Genomic DNA, 18,933 nt, shown 5'->3' on the forward strand with positions numbered 1-18,933 from the left:
CAACCATAATCCGTTCTGGAGGTCTGTTTGTAAACCAAAACAGGTTATAACCCAAGGTGAGCTTTCACCAATGGGGCCTCCAAAAAAAATTTGTTCATAATCCAAAAAACCAATGGGTTGTAATTCAAAAAAAAGGTTGCAAACCGGGACGTGCACTTCCGGGTTTGACATGTTTGTAATCCAAAATGTATGCAAACCAAGGTACCACTGTATTGCCTGAAGGCAAAAAACTTGCCACTGACAACCAACACAGATAATAATAATAATAACAACAACAACAACAACAACAACAACAACAACAACAACAACAACAATAATAATAATAATTTATGTATACCCTGCCCATCTGGCTGGGTTTCCCCAGATTGTCACACACCATTCTTGGCAGTCACTGCTGCATTTATACTATATTGTCTTTTTAAAAATCTGGAGCACAATAAAACCCTTTTGATCTATAAGGCATCTCAAGAGTTCTGCCTGCATAAGCCAAGAATACATACCTTCACCAGGTTGGGAGTCATCACCTCAGGGCCCCATCACAGTCAAACCGTTACCCAATAATCTCTAATGCCTGAAGGCTGCAATTGCACCTTCTGCCATGACTGGTGCTGGTAAATGTTTTTCAAACTCATGTCGGTAGCTTCAAGAACACTGTCCAATCATCTCGTCCTCTGTAATACTGTGGGCCAAATAGTTCAAGGTGTCTCAGAATCATTTACCAAGCCCAGGCAGTGCAGGCAGAGTGTCAGATGCTCAGTTTTTGTTTTTTAAATTTATTAAAGATCTTGGTTCACACAAAAATGTGTGTTGTCTCTCCCCCCCCCCCCCCGTCATTAAATTTTTTACATTTGATGTGAGATATTATACAGAGTAAGGTGGGAGAAGGGAGATAGAGAGAAGGGGAAGAGGGGATTGTGGTGGTACATTTAATATGCTTGTGGGATTTTATGCCAGTCACACATACACACTCATATATGTATACATACACATACGAACATATTTCTTGGTAGTGAGGGAGGGCATGGTTGGTTATCTTTAGTTGGCTGCAGTGAGGTTTGTTGGGGGGGGGGAATTGTTGGGTCAGGTCAGCCCGGGTGCTCACTGTTCAATAACCGTAAAGGTAAAGGGACCCCTGACCATTAGGTCCAGTCGTGGCCGACTCTGGGGTTGCGGCACTCATCTCACATTTTTGGCCGAGGGAGCCGGCATTTGTCCACAGACAGCTTCTGGGTCATGTGGCCAGCATGACTAAGCCACTTCTGGCGAACCAGAGCAGCACACAGAAACGCCGTTTACTTTCCCGCCGGAGCGGTACCTATTTATCTACTTGCACTTTGAAGTGCTTTCGAACTGCTAGGTTGGCAGGAGCAGGGACCGAGCAACGGCAGCTCACCCCGTCGCGGGGATTCGAACCACAGACCTTCTGATCAGCAAGTTCTAGAGAAGACCTAATCCATCTTCTCACATGCTCCAAATCCATTATAACCCTCCTGAGATCTACAAATTTAATTAATAATAAGCATAATAGCAATAACAAAAATGGGAGACAACTTTGCAGCATCGTGGAGACAAGGCATCTTGCTTAGAAACATCCACTTATTTCAAGCAAAGAGACTTCCAGCTGGGTTTTGCCTGGGCATCTGCGCGCTGTTATCTTGGACACAAATAACTCCTCTTATTTCCCCCGAATTCAGCGCACTTTGCTCATTTCACCATCTTCTGGCTGTGCTTATGCTTATTTATATACACAGGCATGCACCTCCCTAACCGGACGAAGCATAACGTCTCTCACTGCTCATCGCCCCGCTCCGGGCTCGAGACTACGAGGCAGCCAAGCGACCTTCCGGCCGACTAAAGGAAACTTCTTCCCTCTCTTCTCTCTCAGCAGCCGACGCGTGTTGGCTCACTACGGGCACAACCAATTTCTCGGTTGTGGGGGGGGGGGCGCGGAGAGAGAATAGCGGGAGGAAGAGAGGAATGCAGCGAAGTGAGATGCCGAGAAGAAGTCAGACGAGGAAGGGGGGGGGGAGGGAAATCTAGGTAGTATCAAAGAAGGCTGCTTGCTTGGGGTAAAGAGGCAGCTGCGTGTCTCCCCGCAGCGGTCCGGAATGGTTCGGTCCCCTTAGCAACCGTCCCCGGCGTCTGTGGCTTGGAGACCAAAGCGGTTTCCCGGCGCAGGAGGAGGGGGAGGCCGGGCAGGTTGGTGCGTACACCTGCGCGCTTGCTGGGTGGGACTGGGAGAAATGGGCAGCCGGGGGGAGGCCTGGGAGGGGGTCCCAAATGGGATGGGTGGCGGACGGGGATAACAGGGGTGGGAATGCACAGAAGGGAGCGCGCTTTGGCTCTGGGGTCCTGCTTGCAAGTGCCCCACAGGCACCCGAGTTGGCGGGTGGGCCCAAGTTGGCCGGCTCTTCTCATGCTCTTCATTGCTGAAGCACCTGCTTTCCCCCAGCCTCTGTGCTTCTGGAGGCCTTTGCTTGGAACCACAAGCTGGTAGGGGTGCCAACTTGAATAAAATATGGGGGGGCAGGTAAGCTCCACCTTGCATAATTAAATGTAAAGGGACCCCTGACCATTAGGTCCAGTCATAGCTGACTCTAGGGTTGCACGCTCATCTCGCTTTATTGGCCGGCGTACAGCTTCCGGGTCATGTGGCCGGCATGACTAAGCTGCTTCTGGCAAACCAGAGCAGCGCACGGAAACGCTGTTTGCCTTCCTGCCCGAGTGGGACCTATTTATCTACTTGCACTTTGACGTGCTTTTGAACTGCTAGGTTGGCAGGAGCAGGGACCGAGCAACGGGAGCTCACCCCATCATGGGGATTCGAACCGCCGACCTTCTGATCAGCAAGTCCTAGGCTCTGTGGTTTAACCCACAGCGCCACCCGCGTCCCACCTTGCATAATTAGGGTTGCCATATTTCAAAAAGTAAAAACCAGGACACCCCAAAAGTTAGGAAGACTGCAGCTGTTGAGCCCAATTGTTGACCCCAAAGTTCCCCCCAGATGTCAATTCTGCCTTTGAAGATCTGAACGTATGGCAGCCCTGCGCATAATCAATCACAACGTGGTGCGCACACACCATTTGAATGGTAATGAGGGGGGGGCAGCCCCCTCAGATATTTTATTGGGGTGGACTGAAGACCCCTTGGCCCATAGGAGTTGATGCCTATTCAAGCTGTGGGGAAGCATTGCTACACTGGGGGGAACATTGCTTGAGGGCTTCCAGTGGGCATCTAGGTTGCCCTCTGTGGCAGAGCAGGGTGCTGCAATGGATGGGCCATTGGCCTGATGCAGCAGGCCTCTTTTGTATGTTTCTGTGATTTACTCAGCTAGAGCTGGAAAGCAGGACAGGTCCTGATCCATTTGCCGAGCCATTACAACCTAATGCGTTGGTCAGAAGATGCTGTAGTTACCTAACCTGACCTGGCCAGCAAGGGCATTCCTGGACCTCTGAAAGATCCTCCCAGGGAAGTTTCTGAAGTCATCACACTACTGTAATAAAACACCTAGGTGTATTTCAGCAAGGATACAGTGTGCCTTTGATTTGGCCTATCTTAGCCAGTGAAATGGCTGGGTTTTACTTTAATGTCATCATGCAGTTTTCCATCTTTGGGCAAAAGATTCCTGCATCACGGTGTTGGACCAGATGACCCTTGTGGTCCCTTCCAACTCTACAATTCTATCATTCTATGAAATACTGTAATGAAGCAGTCCCAGCTCCCTTTAAATTAAATGTCAGAATCCTGTATTTTAATGTATTACAGCGGGCAGAAACTCCACGCCATAGGACATTGAACTAAGCTTCCTCTGGTAGTTGTGGCATCGTTTTCCTTGAAGATTTTGTGTTATTGTTTCATTTTCATGAAAGGGTGGCACCTGAAAGAGTTTATTAGGCGAAGTGCATCCTAAGTCAGATCAGATGGTTAGGCAGGGTGACTTGGGAAGTCTCTTCCGGTGGCTGGAGGAACTGGACCAATGATGGTCAGTCTTTAATAACAGAGAAGTTGTCAAAGCACTGTAGTAGCATACCTTAGGATGTGGGGAATACTTTTAAAATTCACTTGAAGCTTTAAAACAGTTTGTGAGCAAAGATTACACAGTTAAATATGAACTTTTTCTTCATATAGAGTGTCTTCTGTTAGTACTTAAAATTTGAACAGAATATATTGGTTTAAGACTTAGATGAGGTTCTCTAAAATCAAATATGGTTTTATATTCACTGATTTAATAGGAGATTCAATCATACGTCTAGAACTACTTAATGAGGCTGCAATCATGCCCACTTTCCTGGGAGTGAGCTACATTGAGCTCAGTGGGACAGTTCTGAGTAAACTTGCATAGATTTGTGCTGTACATGTATTTTTGTGTCTTTTTCAGCACTCCCAAAGGGACAGGAGAAGGTTGCACTGTTCTTGTACTAATATTGTTTTTAGACCAGATTATCATCATAATGCTATCATAAATTCTTTAAAATGGCATTAATTGGAGATAGAAGATATAAAGATACTACAAAAGATAAAACATTCCTGTGATATTTATCCTATTTTTGTTTGTGTGTTAAGATGTTGGGATTCTGTTTTCTTATTTGGCTTGTTTCTTATGCTTCCTTCATAAGGTTTCTCATACCTAGAGCATAAACTTCAAATTTCCTGGCAAATTTTTTGTTTTAGTTTTTGCTCTAGGAATGAAAAGTGGAAGGACTTTTTGACAGCAGGTTTTCATGTTTACAGTTCAGTGTTATTTTTGCCTATATTGGCCCTGCCTTAATCCCCTGCACATCTGTATGGACAAGTTTGATTCATTGAAAAGGTAATGTTGACAGGGGGATCTTCTATGCAATTATTGGTATTGGTTCTTCAGGGACCTGCTTTTGTATCAGAACATTTATGCTTTATCTTTTACCATAGTGTATGAATTCATAGTCCATAGTATCTGAGAGAAGAGTTTTCAGGGTTCAGTACCACCTGGAAGCTATTTTCTCAAATTCCAAATGTTTTGGGGACTGGTTGCAGTTACTCAGGACTGACAGAAACTCACTCGGCATATCTTTAAGCCACATTGTGGCTACTTTCTGTGTCCTTGGACTAAACCCTGACATTAAAACATGTTCTGAGACTGAATCATGGTACATTCAGCCATGCATGGCTTATATTTAGAGAAAACCTTTGTGCTCTTTGGTTCTCAAAGGGAAGCTAGATGCCATTTTCACATATTCTTTCAAGCATATTTAAGGCTAGCTTTTGGGGAAATACCATCTTCTGTGATATCACAGGAGCTTTAGCACAATAGTTTATGTTATTTAGAACCAGGATTTGGAGTTGTAGGCGCAGAGGTTTTGTTTTTTTAAAAAATCAACCACTGCTTGCTTATTTCCCTGATGAATGGGGCACTAGGAATGCATAAGCAGAAAGAGAATATTATTCTCCCTCAGATATTTGTCTGTCAGCCAATCTGATGTTTCTCCTTTCAGCCTTTTATTGTTATTTGGATTGCTTTTTGAAAGTATTTTTTTTCTTTGCCTGTTAAAACAATTGAGTCATTTTGAACCCTATTTTAAAAAGCAATGGTTTTCCTAGCCCATTTGGCTGAAATGTTGAATCAAAGAGTTGAAGCTGCAGCATCAAAAGCTCATCCAGAGAGTAAGAAAAATGAGTGGTTATTCAATGTCTTGGATATGTAATTGTGGCTTTGACTGAGGAATTGATATTGTCATCATGGCACACGTGATTTATATTGTGTCAGCATTTCTATTATAGCATGATCTCATTTCTCAGTACCATTACACAGTCCTTGCCTTGAATAATGTTGCAGACTTATCCAGAAAATATGCTTTTGAGACGTTGAAGAACTTGTGGTATATCTTGATGAATGTTTTGTTTCTGCAATGTATGGATGATCAGCAGTAGTAGCAAATATTAGTGTAGGTGAAATGTTTTAAAAACAATTTTTCCCTGAATAAGATCATAGTTTATTTCATAAAATATGGAAGCATTTACTAACCTGCTTTAAGTAAGGAAAAGATTACTCTTTGACCTTCTTCTTTGGCAATGGAGGAAAAATATATGATTTGGGTGTAAAATAAAATTATGCAGCCCAATCATATAAAATATTATAATTAGAAGCCACCCACTTATATAAAAAGCCAGTGTACAACAATATATTCATTATCAGTTTTGAAGCCCAACTGCATGAAATTCTTATAAGCAATAGACTGACACATGTGAAGAAGAACTAATATTTGTTGACCAGTAGAAAGGAACTCTTATTTTCCATCTCTTCTATTAAGAGAATTGCTTAGCACAATAAAGAAGCCAACAACTTTTCCCTTGAGTAAGGAGAACTTTGGCTTTGGACTTTGAGGAAGGAGCAGATTTCACAAGGATCCAAAAATCATGATTGCAGCAGGGTTGCCACATCTTAACTGGCACTGGCTCCATCAAAACCAAAAAAAATAGCAGCAGATCTTGATTAACAGCTGTGGTGGCAACCCCACATCAAGGACTTCCCCCACCCTCCCCAGATCTGCTCCAGGGTCTCTGGGGAAACCCCTAGAACAGATTTAAGGGGTGCATGGGAGGAAGGAGAGGGGAGTCACATTGCGCAAGTGGAAATTATTCTTCTAATGAGACCATGACATATCACTACTTTAGATACAACCCTTGGGCTTACTCTGTTTTGTTTTTCTTTTTTAAAACCTCATTCTATATAGCTGGTTTCGTGAGCAGATTCTCAAGAGTTAAATAAATAGGTGTTTGGTAAATTATTTTCAAGCCAGGTTTTCTTTTCCTGTACTCTGGAAAAGACTGTGCCAATTTCACAATAGTCAAGACTTGGTCTGAGTACTTCCTCCTGTGCATCTGACAGATGGGCATTCCTTTGATCAGCATACCGAGCAGGAGTTTATTTTAATTGGTGGATAGATTTTGGTGATTGCACAGAACTCCAGCAAAGTGCCGATGACTGTACCAGCTGCCCAGCGGTTGAGATGCAGTTGAATCCATAATGCACAGGTGAATTGCTCACTCCCCGTCCCTCACGACTGTCAGTGGACTTCAGCTCTGTCCTGCTCAGCGTATGTACCCCAAGCAGTGGTGAAGCTTGAATTAACCACAGCATAGCTTACCATGCCATATCCATATTGCCTAAATACCATACTTTTCTGTGTATAAGATGAACTTTTATTATGTGAAAATAACGTTAAAAAATTGGGCTCATCTTAGACACAGGTAGGGGGGATTGTTTGCTGCTGTGAGTAGTATATTGGCACCGGCGTTAGTGCGGATGATTGGTGGCTGCGGCAATGGCTGCTGTCAGTTGGTCACTGCTGCCGCAATTGGGCGTGTGATTGGCGTGTGCTGTCTGCGAGCGGTAAAATCATAGGTTGCTTCTGCTTCACGTGCGATAGGAATTTTTGTCTAGGCGGGTGACAGTTCTTAGGCATCCCCCCCCCCCCAAAAAATGCTCAACAACTCTGCGCAATCTCCCTCTTTAATTTAATTAGTCCTCCAAAATAGGGGGCGTCTTATACATGGAAAAATACGGTAATGTGTCCTTAAAAGCTGCCATTTCCTAGCATTTTGGAGCTTGAATGCACATCCCTTAATGCAACATATTGAACCATGAAGTTTTTTGTTAATTGAATGTGATTTTTTTTTTTACATTTGTATTACTATAACTACTACTGTTAGACAAAAGCAAATATTAGATGTTCCTTTTCACCTAGACAGCAGCCCATTTTCCAAAGCTTGCAGTGCAAATCAATAAATCTTTCCAGAAAAACCACCAAAGCATAGTCTATGAAAGAAAAAAATCACACCATCTGTCAACATCCTGAAGTCTCTTATCAAATGTTCAGCTTATTCAAAATAAGTAATTTCTTATCTGTACATTCCCAAATTCAGCATGAACCATTATCAATTGTACATTTCCTACACTGAGAGGTTTCAAATCAGTTCTGTTGAACTATTTTCTAACTATAAGCCCCAATTCCTCATTATATGATAGAAGACTGTGATTCTGCCAGCTGTGGCCCTATATTTTGGTTGCCTCATTTGTGTTTTTGTCCCATACTGTGGACATAGATATATAAATGAGATGTCAAATCAACTCATAAAAGAGATTATTTAAAAAACCGTTTTTCCAGATGGCTTTAAAAAGTCAGAGGGACTTGACAAATGGCAGAACCAGAGATAAAATACAAATTAAGTAAGATTTTAGTCTTTAAGCTCTACAAAATCACTAGGTGAGGGCCAAACCAGATGTGTGTCTGTTTGCTAAACATGCATTTGCTGGGTTGGCTATAAAGAGAGGGTTGTGGGGGTGAGTCTACTTCAGTCACAGAGCGGAGCAAATGCAACCCCTCCTTACTTCCCTGTACTCCATTGTTCAGAGACCTAGTCCCACGGCTGACTCACCTTAACCCCAAATAATAAACGATTATGTAGATGTCCTCTACTGTTTTAAGGGCTGCTTCAAACATTATGAATTTCATAAAGAGAATATTTCCACATCAAATGCTTGCAGAGCTCTTGAAGATCATCAAATAGATGATTATTCATGTGCCTTTTACAGTGAATGTGTATGTACTGAGAAGACCTAGTTGCATCTCTGTTTCTGGAGTGATTGATCGAATCACACAGAGCTGATTGGAAGAGGGCTTTCTAGAGCAGCGAATAACAGAAAGCTGCCCTATTCCAGGTCAGACTATTTGTTCATCTAGCACAGTGATGTCTACTACAATGCAATGACAGTGGCTATCCAGGGTCTCAGGCAGAGAAGGGTGTTTCTCATAACCCTGAAACTTTTTTAACTGGAGATGTCAGGGACTGAACCGGTGAGCTTCCATCTGCAACTGAGCTTCAGTCCCTTCCCAATTGTGCATCACCTAATACTTGGTGTTTTAGGAGCCTTTCGTTCCTCAGTTAATTTATTTGCAGGGTGCAGCAGCACTTTAGGGTGGCCCAGTGCAGCATTTAAGAATGGCTGGTAATTCTTTTACCTCCCTGGTCCAGATTCAAATTCTTATTAGTCTGCATTAGAAGTCAAGAACACATTAGAGCCTGAGAGTTGTTATTTTGCTTTTCTTTCTTTGTATAGGCAAGTAACCAACACAGTCCTTTGGACCGAAATATCTTTTAGCCTACATTGTTGTTCCGACGCAATACATAAAGATGAGACTGAGAAGACTGAATATGTTGGTCCCCAAATTGACCTCTAGATAATCAGGTTCTGTAACACACATATTCTGCCTGGAGTGGATATGCAGAAATTCATAAGTGTGATTGCCCTATTTCTTTCACATATGATTAAATCAGTACTGAAATAGCAAATCGTGGTGATATTGGCAGTGTTGTCATTAGGCTACAGAGCTGACTTCCCACAGAGACAAAAAGCAGTAATTCACACCTCATGCAGGGCTGTAGCTTCAGGACGCCTGTACACCATGTCTGACACCATGGTATCTATCATATCATCTATCTATCATCTATCTATATCTATCTATCTATCTATCTATCTATCTATCTATCTATCTATCTATCTAATCTATCTTACCTACACACACACTATAGATTTTGAAGTTGAATACTGCAGCAATGTGTGCAATAGACTGAACTGATTACTGTATAACAGTAGCTGCCATACTGTGTACCTCTAAGTGTGACTGGATCAACTCATCACTCCTGATGCAGAGATGCAGCTGGGTCACCCACCCTCAGGTGGTGGCCCATGGTTGTTTCCTACTGGAGGCACACTCAGAATAGCAACTCAGGTGGACATGCTTAGCTGTGGTGTGCACAATGTCTCACATTCAGTCCCTGTAAGTGGGGCTAGGAAAGACTCCTCTGAAACCATGGAGCGCCCCTTCCAGTCAATGTAGACAATATTTAGCTAGATGATGATAATGTTCATCATTTTCTTATTTATACCCTGTCCATCTGGCTGGGTTTCCTCAGCCACTCCGGGTGACTTACAACATATATAAATAAAGCATAGTAAAATATCAAACATTAAAAACTTCCTGATACAGAACTGCCTTCAGATATCTTCTAAACATTACGTAGTTCAATGGCCAGCTGCCTGGCTTAGTAAAGCAGCTTCCTGTGTGTAGTTAATATTTTAATATGCTAAAACTACATATTTTCATATCTAAGGCAAAGTATTTCTCCCATTTTAATTCAGAAAATAAGTGGAGCCTCAGCGGTTAGAAGTTTGGGAAATATTAGTTTAAAAATTGAAAAATAAGGGCCTGAGTATTAATTGTTATTTTTAAGCATAATTGTTATACATTAATGCGTAATTGTTATAAATTTGTCATGGGGAAACCCACCCCCACCCTAAGTAATAGTTCCTTTGAGTAAATTACATATTCCCAGATTTCAAGCCCAAATATCTCACTGCTGGGAAAATATTATCTCCTTACCCGTTTTAGTTCATTGTTGGTAAAGCAGGGTGGTGTGGAGTCCTGCAACTGAAGCATCACTAGAGAAGAGAGGCACAGTTGCTCCTTCTATGTCCTGGCCAGTTATTATTATTTATTTCTGTATTTATCTAGTTTCAGTAGTGGTTATTCTGGTGGTGTACCCCTGCAACAGGGCAGTGCTTCTGCACCCTTTTAGCAAGCAATATGCCAAAGACCAGGAAGTGCTCGTTTTTCTTCACCTATCCATGACATGACATTTCAAGAGTGTTCTGTTTGTTGTTGTTGTTTTTCAAACTGTGAAGGCCTTGTGCCAGCTCTCTTTCTGTTAAATGGAGGAGAACTAGTATGGCTACAACTTAGAAAAGAAAGCCACTTTTTAAGAAGGCCCTTTAGAAGAAATATTCATGAAAGTGCTAACTTGCTGAGCCAGCACAAAACAGAGTAGGCTGACCCCCTCAAAGGTATGTAGATTTTGCTCGTGTCTTGGTTTTTATTGCCATTTCACCTTCATAATTAAGAGACAGCATCTGCTCAGTCACTGATCACCAAACCTTATTTGCTGGTGCCGTCCCACTATGTTGCGTCCATCCATGTGTGGTAGTCGCAGCCAATCAGGAAAGATCTTGCTGTGAGAGGTTAGGTTGGGCACATAAAGAATAGCTTTGGGGGCCAGATTTTGCACAACAAAAGACTGCAGTAGCCTCTTGCCAGAATGCTGAGGGCAGCCCTTAATTAACACCCTCATTTACATAAGTATCTTTATATAGCTTGGATACCCAGGCTCATTATAATTGCTTGTGCTTGCATTTAACCTGACAGCTGAATAGAAATTGTGAGAGGAGATCACCCAGGAAAAAAGGAACAACCAGACAATTAAACAAAAAGACTCCTGCAGCCATTTTCTGAATTTATTTTAATTAGTGAAGAAGCTGAAACCAAACACTTCACATTTATTCTATTCTGAAGTTTTGTTTTTTAAAGAATCCTAGTGTTCTTTATGGTTTATGCGATGGTAAGATAACCGGGGTTTTTTTTTGTAAAGGTCTATTTGTTTTGTCTTTCGTTAGATCTGGGTATAACTTGATTCCATTATGTTGTGGGGTCCATTTTATTATGGAAAGTATTTCTTTCTCATTTAATATTGTAACAATACAATTACTGACTTATGGTCAAAGCTTAAATAGCCTAGATCCAACATACAGCACAATCCTAACCCTAAGATGTTGATGACAATGAGACAAATACAAATATAGCTTATTTACAGTCCACCAACCACAAATTAAGAAAATTATGGAATATAAAATATATCAGAACATTAAAAGAGAAGGGAGGAGAACAGCTGCTGATGGGACTGGAGATTTTTCTTCAGTGGAGCTTCAGCTGTGCCCTAGTGGGAGGAAAGATCTCCCATTGGCAGTAGCAAGCGGAAAGGCCAAAAGTGAAATACATCAGGCGCCTGGTGCCAATGGCTTTGGATCCCTTAGATCCAAGGCCTCATGAATTCTCCAAGGGCCCCCCACACTTGAGCCGCCTCATCTATGCCAGTCTGGAGATGTCATAGCAATACAGTCATACCTTGGGTTAAAGTTGCTTCAGGTTGAGCGTTTTCGGGTTGCGCTCCACGGCGACCTGGAAGTAACGGAATACGTTACTTCTGGGTTTCGCCGCTCGCCCATGTGCAGACGCTGAAAATGATATCACATGCATGCGCAGAAGCGGTGAATCACGACCCGCAGACGTGGGTTGTGTTCGCTTCAGGATGCGAACGGGGCTCCAGAACGGATCCCGTTCGCATCCAGAGTTACCACTGTACCATCAACAGAATCGCCCCTACCTACCCAAGCCAGCATGAGCCAGCAGCAGGGCTTGGGATGTGCCAGTAAAACTACCGCTTCACTCTTTTCCACACCAAACTAGCATTGCTCTATGAAACAGGCTTAAACTAATTGATTTCAACAGGCTTAAGTATGTTTCACTCCAAATTGGATGCATGTTGGCCATGCATTTTGACAGATTAATATGATTGTTACGAGAAATCTGGTTGACCCCTGTTGGAGTCAAATGGATTAGATGATTCAGAATGGAGAGCTCTTTAATCAATGAATGGGGTATACAGGTCATACCAAGGATAAAGCTTTGAAGTGTGAGATGATTTTCAGTTGGGTTAGCATTTATAAAGCGAGCTTGAGCTACAGTGAATCTCCAAAGTTTTAGTCCTGGTTGCGGGAACCTTTTTCAGGCAGATTACATCCATATTCTGCATTATTACAGTTTAAGTTTACAGTGCCTGTGGTTCTCTTCCCAAAATCTTTTTCAGGTCTGGAGAGGAGAATTTCTATAAGTGTATTATCACATCTCTGATTAACTAGCCCCATCCACCTGAGATCTGATGTGGACAGTTCTGAGTTGAGTTCATGGCTTCCATGTTTCAACAGACCCCAGTCCCCTTCATTATGCAGTTCAAGCACTAAACATGATTTGTAGCATGTACATGAGCCTTTTCATTACTTCATCTGATTAGTAAGTTGCCCTGAAAATTGGAAGTTCAGGGATACAGAGCTATTGTTAATAATTTGTTTCCTCTTTATGATGTGAAGGACAGCCTCACAATTCCTTCCTATCCCTCCTCTAGGAGATCAAAGAGCAGGATGGATAAAGTCAAGAAGGAACTGACAGAGTCATTGGGAAGGAGTCCCTATCCCCCTTACTCCAGTAGCCAGGGTTCAGAGAGCCTTCCGGGAACCAGCAAAACCTCGTCGGGCAGTAAGAAGTACCCACCGATAAAAGAAAGGGGATTTTACTCAGATGTCCTTACACCAGGAGCTTTAGATCTCTTGGGGGTAAGTGAATAGAACCTCTGTCTATCATTGGTCTGTAGACAGTTGAAATATAAATGACACAAACTGCTGTTAGAATGAGAGATAGATAAATGTATTTTAAGAAAATATATTTTGAAGTTCCATTTCTGTTTTCTGCCCCATCTCTGCTCTTTCTTTCCTCTAAAGCTGTTTTTCATGTCATAGGAAGGTAGGAATGTTATTTTTATTTATTTCTCCTCTTAATACCGGTACATTTTAGAGCTTTGAGGAGTTGGGTGATTTTCATGAAAATAGAAAGTCGTTTTCGATAGTATCTCAGGTGTTTTTAGGAAGTGAAATGGCTTTCCCTTAATGGTACCCCTCATGCTTCAGTTTATTAGCTTTTTCAAAAGGTAAAGAGTTTCAATTTCTTTCTTTCTTTCTCTTTTAGAACAGGAAAAGGGGGTTGAGACTTGTAGAAAAATGAGTGGAGATTGGTATATATCAGGCCTATCAAACCGGTTGATCGCCCACCCCTCCCCAAAAAAGCTTAGCAACTTTGGTCCTCCCCCCCTAAAAAAGCTCAACAACTCTGGTCAATCCAATGGGTAGATCGCTGCCAGTTTATTTATAGTGGTACTAAGATGAGGGAAGGAATTCCACTCGATTACTGGAGGCTTCTCCAGATTTATTATACTTCTTAACCCTTAACTACTAACACATTTTCTCTTCAGCTGTAGAGGCTGGGAATGTGTTTGTCTTTTAATTAATGTTGAGAATCTCAGGGAATTGCACAAGCCACTGGATGTACCATCAGATGTCATATCTCATTCTTTGCAGTCTGATTGCTATTATGAAAACCAGCTCACCAGATCATAGCTTGCTTTTTCTTTTCTCTCTGTATATGACCAATTCTTGTTTGCTCATTGAATTCTATACATGTTTCTGTACTGTCTCTTTGTAATCTTTATTATATTAAATTTCAGGATGTGAGTGCAGGTCCGAATGTATACAGGGACTTACTGAAACAGTCAGAGCATGAGGATCACACGCCAAAAGGTAAGCACACTGAAAAGGCTGTTATCATCACTTTCCTCCCTAGGAAATTGGAAGAAAGTTGAGCTCCTGTAATGGGGGGGGGGGATGTGAACTTTGAAGAGTATGATTGATCATTGACAGCGCCAAAAGAAACAGAACAGTCAAGCGAAGTCAGGGCAGAATAAAATTACAGAGAAGTGGACTAGCAGCCGTGCCCCAGTCAAGTGGGTGGGAGCCATGCTGAAGGGATCAGAAAATTGGGAAGACCCAATAGCTGGGCTTGTTCAAGGAGCTTGAAAATGAAAGGGAGGGGAGAACGTCTTTTGTTTGGGGGATATGGGAGATAGTACAGGTACATCTACCCTGTGAGGTAATTTAGGCTGAGAGAAAGTGATTGACCCAAGGTCACCCTTTGAGCTTAGGAACATAGGAAGCTGTTTCATACCGAGCCAGACCAGGAGTCCATCTAACTGAGAATTGCTCATACTGCCTAACAGCAGCTCTCTAAGGCTCCAGGTGCTAGTCTTGCCAGTGGTACCTAGAGATGTCAGGGATTGAACCTGGGACCTCTGCATGCTCTCCTGCTGAGATGCTGTGATGGGATGATGAGCTGCTTGTGCGTAAAATCCTGATCCCTCAGAGTTTGGCTAAGTTCCCAAACCTCTGTCTGTGATGGAGCTCCTTAAGCATGGCTCCATCAATCGCTCGTTGAATCGGACAGTGGGCGTTTACGGAACTTCTTCCAGCATAAAAGCTCCTTAACGGAAACACGTTAAGGAGCTTGTAGGGCAGCAGCTGAAGAAGGAACAAAAAGGGTTTTCTTGTGTGAGTTTCTTGTGGCTGATTAGCTGCTTTCTCTGTGCAAAGGTCAGAGGGGGCAGGGCTTCTGTTGAGGTAGGTGATTAGCTGTGGGAGGAGCTTGTCAGAGCTTGTAGGGCAGCAGTTTGATCCATCTTTTAGATTTAGGGGAGCTAGTCTCAAACGTTTGTTGGGGGAGATATAGGTTTATTTGGGGGGATTTATTTGTCCTGTCTTCACGCTTTTTATGATGGAGGACCGCTGTAGTCACCCCCAACGACACGTTCTCAAGATGGAGGGTGAGGGAACAGCTGCAGTCGCCTGTGGTTCCTGCGCAATGTTTGCCATCTTGCCAAAGGTTGCAGGCAGCTTTACCTGCAGCAATTGCATGTTGATTGCCCTCTTAAAAGACAAAGTCCAGCAACTGGAGGAACGTGTAGCTACGCTCCAAAGAATTAGAGAGCTGGAGCTCTTCTTGGAAGCAACAGAGCACACCGTCTCCACCAAGGAGGAGACAGGGGACTCCCCTGAGAAGGAGGCTAGTTCACCAACACAGGAGCCAGATATATGGAGAAACGTTACTCAAAGAAGTAGGAGGCCCAGGGTTCGCTCTGATTGTTTAGAAATACGCAATCGCTTTGAGGTCCTTTCCCCTAGCATGGAAGACGAAGAGCAGACTCCATTTGAGGATCTCTCCCTCATTACAGTCGATCAGGTATATGAAGACGAGCAGCAAAGGCAGTCCTCAGGGAATGTGCAGGCGACCTTGGAACGGACAGCTCACGGAAGAACCCCGACCAGACCTAAGAGGAGGCGTGTAGTGGTGATAGGGGATTCCCTACTGAGGGGAACAGAAGCAGTGATCTGTGGGCCTGACAAGATGTCTCGGGAAGTGTGCTGTCTCCCCGGGGCTAAGATCCAAGATGTAACTGAACGACTGCAAGGAATCATAAAACCCACTGACAAATACCCCTTCCTCTTGGTTCATGTGGGAACCAATGACACTGCAAGCAATAGCCTCCAGAAGATCAAAAGAGATTACGAGGCTCTGGGCAGGAAACTGAAGCAATTAAATGCACAAATTGTCATCTCATCTGTCCTCCCAGTTGAACGACGTGGCCCAGGGAGAGAGGGAAAAATAGTGGAAGTGAACAACTGGCTTCGCAAATGGTGTAAACAGGAACGGTTTGGATTCTTAGATCACGGAATGCAGTTTCTTGAAGATGGACTTCTGGCAAGCGATGGGCTGCACCTCACAACGGTTGGGAGGAATGTTTTTGCAAAAAATCTCAGAAACCTCATCAGGAGGGCTTTAAACTGACTAATGTGGGGGAGGGAGACAGTGCTCCTGTAGGTAGGAGTCTATCAATTGATGAAGATGATCATCCAAATGTCATAGACCGAATGGAGCAAACAGCACGCAGACCTAGTGGTGGGAGGAAAAAATCCTTAAATAAGAGACACGGGGGAATGATTAATGGACTTCAATGTCTGTACACTAATGCGCAAAGTATGGGAAATAAACAAGATGAGCTTGAGCTCTTGGTACAGCAAACTAAATATGACATAATAGGAATCACTGAAACCTGGTGGGATAAGTCCCACGATTGGAATGTAATAATGGAGGGATACAATCTATTTCAGAGAAACAGACCAGACAAGAAAGGAGGAGGAGTGGCGTTATATGTCAGGGATGTGTATACCTGTGAAGAGATCCAAGATTTAGAACCTCAAAGCCAAAGTGAGAGCATTTGGGTCAAAATTAAGGGAGAGAAGAATAACAGTGACCTCATTGTGGGAGTTTACTATAGATCCCCAAGCCAAACGGAGGACATAGATGATGCCTTCCTGGAACAGATGGCCAAGCATGCAAAAGGAAGGGAGATAGTAGTAATGGGGGACTTCAATTACCCGGATATTTGTTGGATGTCAAACTCAGCCAAGAGCATAAGGTCAAACAGATTCCTCACTGGCCTTGCAGACAACTTCATTGTCCAGAAAGTGGGAGAAGCAACAAGAGGAACAGCCATTTTAGATCTGGTCCTAACCAATGTTGATGACCTGGTTAGTGGGGTAGAAGTGGAAGGATCATTAGGCGCGAGTGATCATGCTCTTCTGAAGTTTACTATACAGCGGAAAGGAGCAGCCAAGCATACTAGGACTCAATTTCTCGACTTTAAGAAAGCCGACTTCATAAAACTTAGGGAAGTGCTTGGTGAGATCCCATGGACAGTAATACTAAAAGGAAAGGGAGTTCATGATGGCTGGGAGTTTGTTAAGAGGGAGATAGTAAAAGCACAACTTCAGGCAATACCAATGAGACGGAAACACGGAAGGTGCCTAAAGAAGCCAGGGTGGCTATCTAAAGAACTTTTAACTGAGTTAAGATTAAAAAAGGATGTGTACAAAAAATGGAAAAGGGGGGAAACCACCAAAGAGGAATTCAAACAAATAGCCAGCACGTGTAGACACAAAGTCAGAAAAGCTAAAGCACAGAATGAACTCAGGCTTGCTAGAGAGGTCAAAAGCAACAAAAAAGGCTTTTATGGGTATGTTCGTAGCAAAAGGAAGAACAAAGAAACAGTGGGGTCACTCAGAGGAGAAGATGGTGAAATGCAAACAGGGGACACAGAAAGGGCTGAACTCCTCAATGCCTTCTTTGCCTCAGTCTTCTCCGATAAAGAAAACAATGCCCGACCTGAAGAATTTGGAGCAAATGATTCAGCAGAGGAAACACAGCCCCGAATAACTAAGGAGATAGTACAAGAATACTTGGCTAGTCTAGATGTATTCAAGTCTCCAGGGCCAGATGAACTGCATCCAAGAGTATTAAAAGAACTGGCAGATGTGATTTCAGAACCACTGGCAGTCATCTTTGAGAATTCCTGGAGAACAGGCGAAGTCCCGGCAGACTGGAGGAGGGCAAATGTTGTCCCTATTTTCAAAAAGGGGAAAAGAGAGGACCCAAATAATTACCGCCCAGTCAGTCTGACATCAATACCAGGGAAGATTCTGGAGCAGATCATTAAGCAAACAGTCTGTGAGCACCTAGAAAGGAATGCTGTGATCACCAATAGTCAGCATGGATTTCTGAAAAATAAGTCATGTCAGACTAACCTGATCTCGTTTTTTGACAGAATTACCAGCCTGGTAGATGAAGGGAACGCAGTGGATGTAGCCTACCTTGATTTCAGCAAGGCATTTGACAAGGTGCCCCATGATATTCTTGTAAAGAAGCTGGTAAAATGCGGTCTTGACTATGCTACCACTCAGTGGATTTGTAGCTGGCTGACTGACCGAACCCAAAGGGTGCTCATCAATGGTTCCTCTTCATCCTGGAGAAGAGTGACTAGTGGGGTGCCACAGGGTTCTGTCTTGGGCCCGGTCTTATTCAACATCTTTATCAACGACTTGGATGATGGACTCAAGGGCATCCTGATCAAATTTGCAGATGACACCAAACTGGGAGGGGTGGCTAACACCCCAGAGGACAGGATCACACTTCAAAACGACCTTGACAGATTAGAGAACTGGGCCAAAACAAACAGGATGAATTTTAACAGGGAGAAATGTAAAGTATTGCACTTGGGCAAAAAAAATGAGAGGCACAAATACAAGATGGGTGACACCTGGCTTGAGAGCACTACATGTGAAAAGGATCTAGGAGTCTTGGTTGACCACAAACTTGACATGAGCCAACAGTGTGACGCGGCAGCTAAAAAAGCCAATGCAATTCTGGGCTGCATCAATAGGAGTATAGCATCTAGATCAAGGGAAGTAATAGTGCCACTGTATTCTGCTCTGGTCAGACCTCACCTGGAGTACTGTGTCCAGTTCTGGGCACCACAGTTCAAGAAGGACATTGACAAACTGGAACG

The 18,933-nt window shown here is 43.2% G+C and overlaps 1 protein-coding gene across 4 annotated transcripts in view; it reads left to right on the forward strand.

Moving 5' to 3' along the window:
- Positions 1 to 2,031: 2,031 nt before the first annotated feature.
- Positions 2,032 to 18,933, forward strand: part of DNAH1 (dynein axonemal heavy chain 1) — a 173,835-nt gene continuing 156,933 nt past the window's right edge. Inside the window, exons 1-3 of one of the 4 annotated variants that reach the window (XM_083603182.1) lie at positions 2,032 to 2,203; positions 13,054 to 13,261; positions 14,206 to 14,278. In XM_083603182.1, coding sequence (XP_083459308.1) covers positions 13,070 to 13,261; positions 14,206 to 14,278 — 265 coding nt within the window. In that variant the 5' untranslated portion in view covers positions 2,032 to 2,203; positions 13,054 to 13,069. The remainder of the gene's footprint in view (positions 2,204 to 13,053; positions 13,262 to 14,205; positions 14,279 to 18,933) is intronic. The other 3 variants (XR_014545436.1, XM_083603179.1, XM_083603180.1) reach the window with 3 other exon arrangements.

Source organism: Podarcis filfolensis, assembly GCF_964270895.1.
Source record: "Podarcis filfolensis genome assembly, chromosome: 2".
Taxonomy (NCBI): domain Eukaryota; kingdom Metazoa; phylum Chordata; class Lepidosauria; order Squamata; family Lacertidae; genus Podarcis; species Podarcis filfolensis.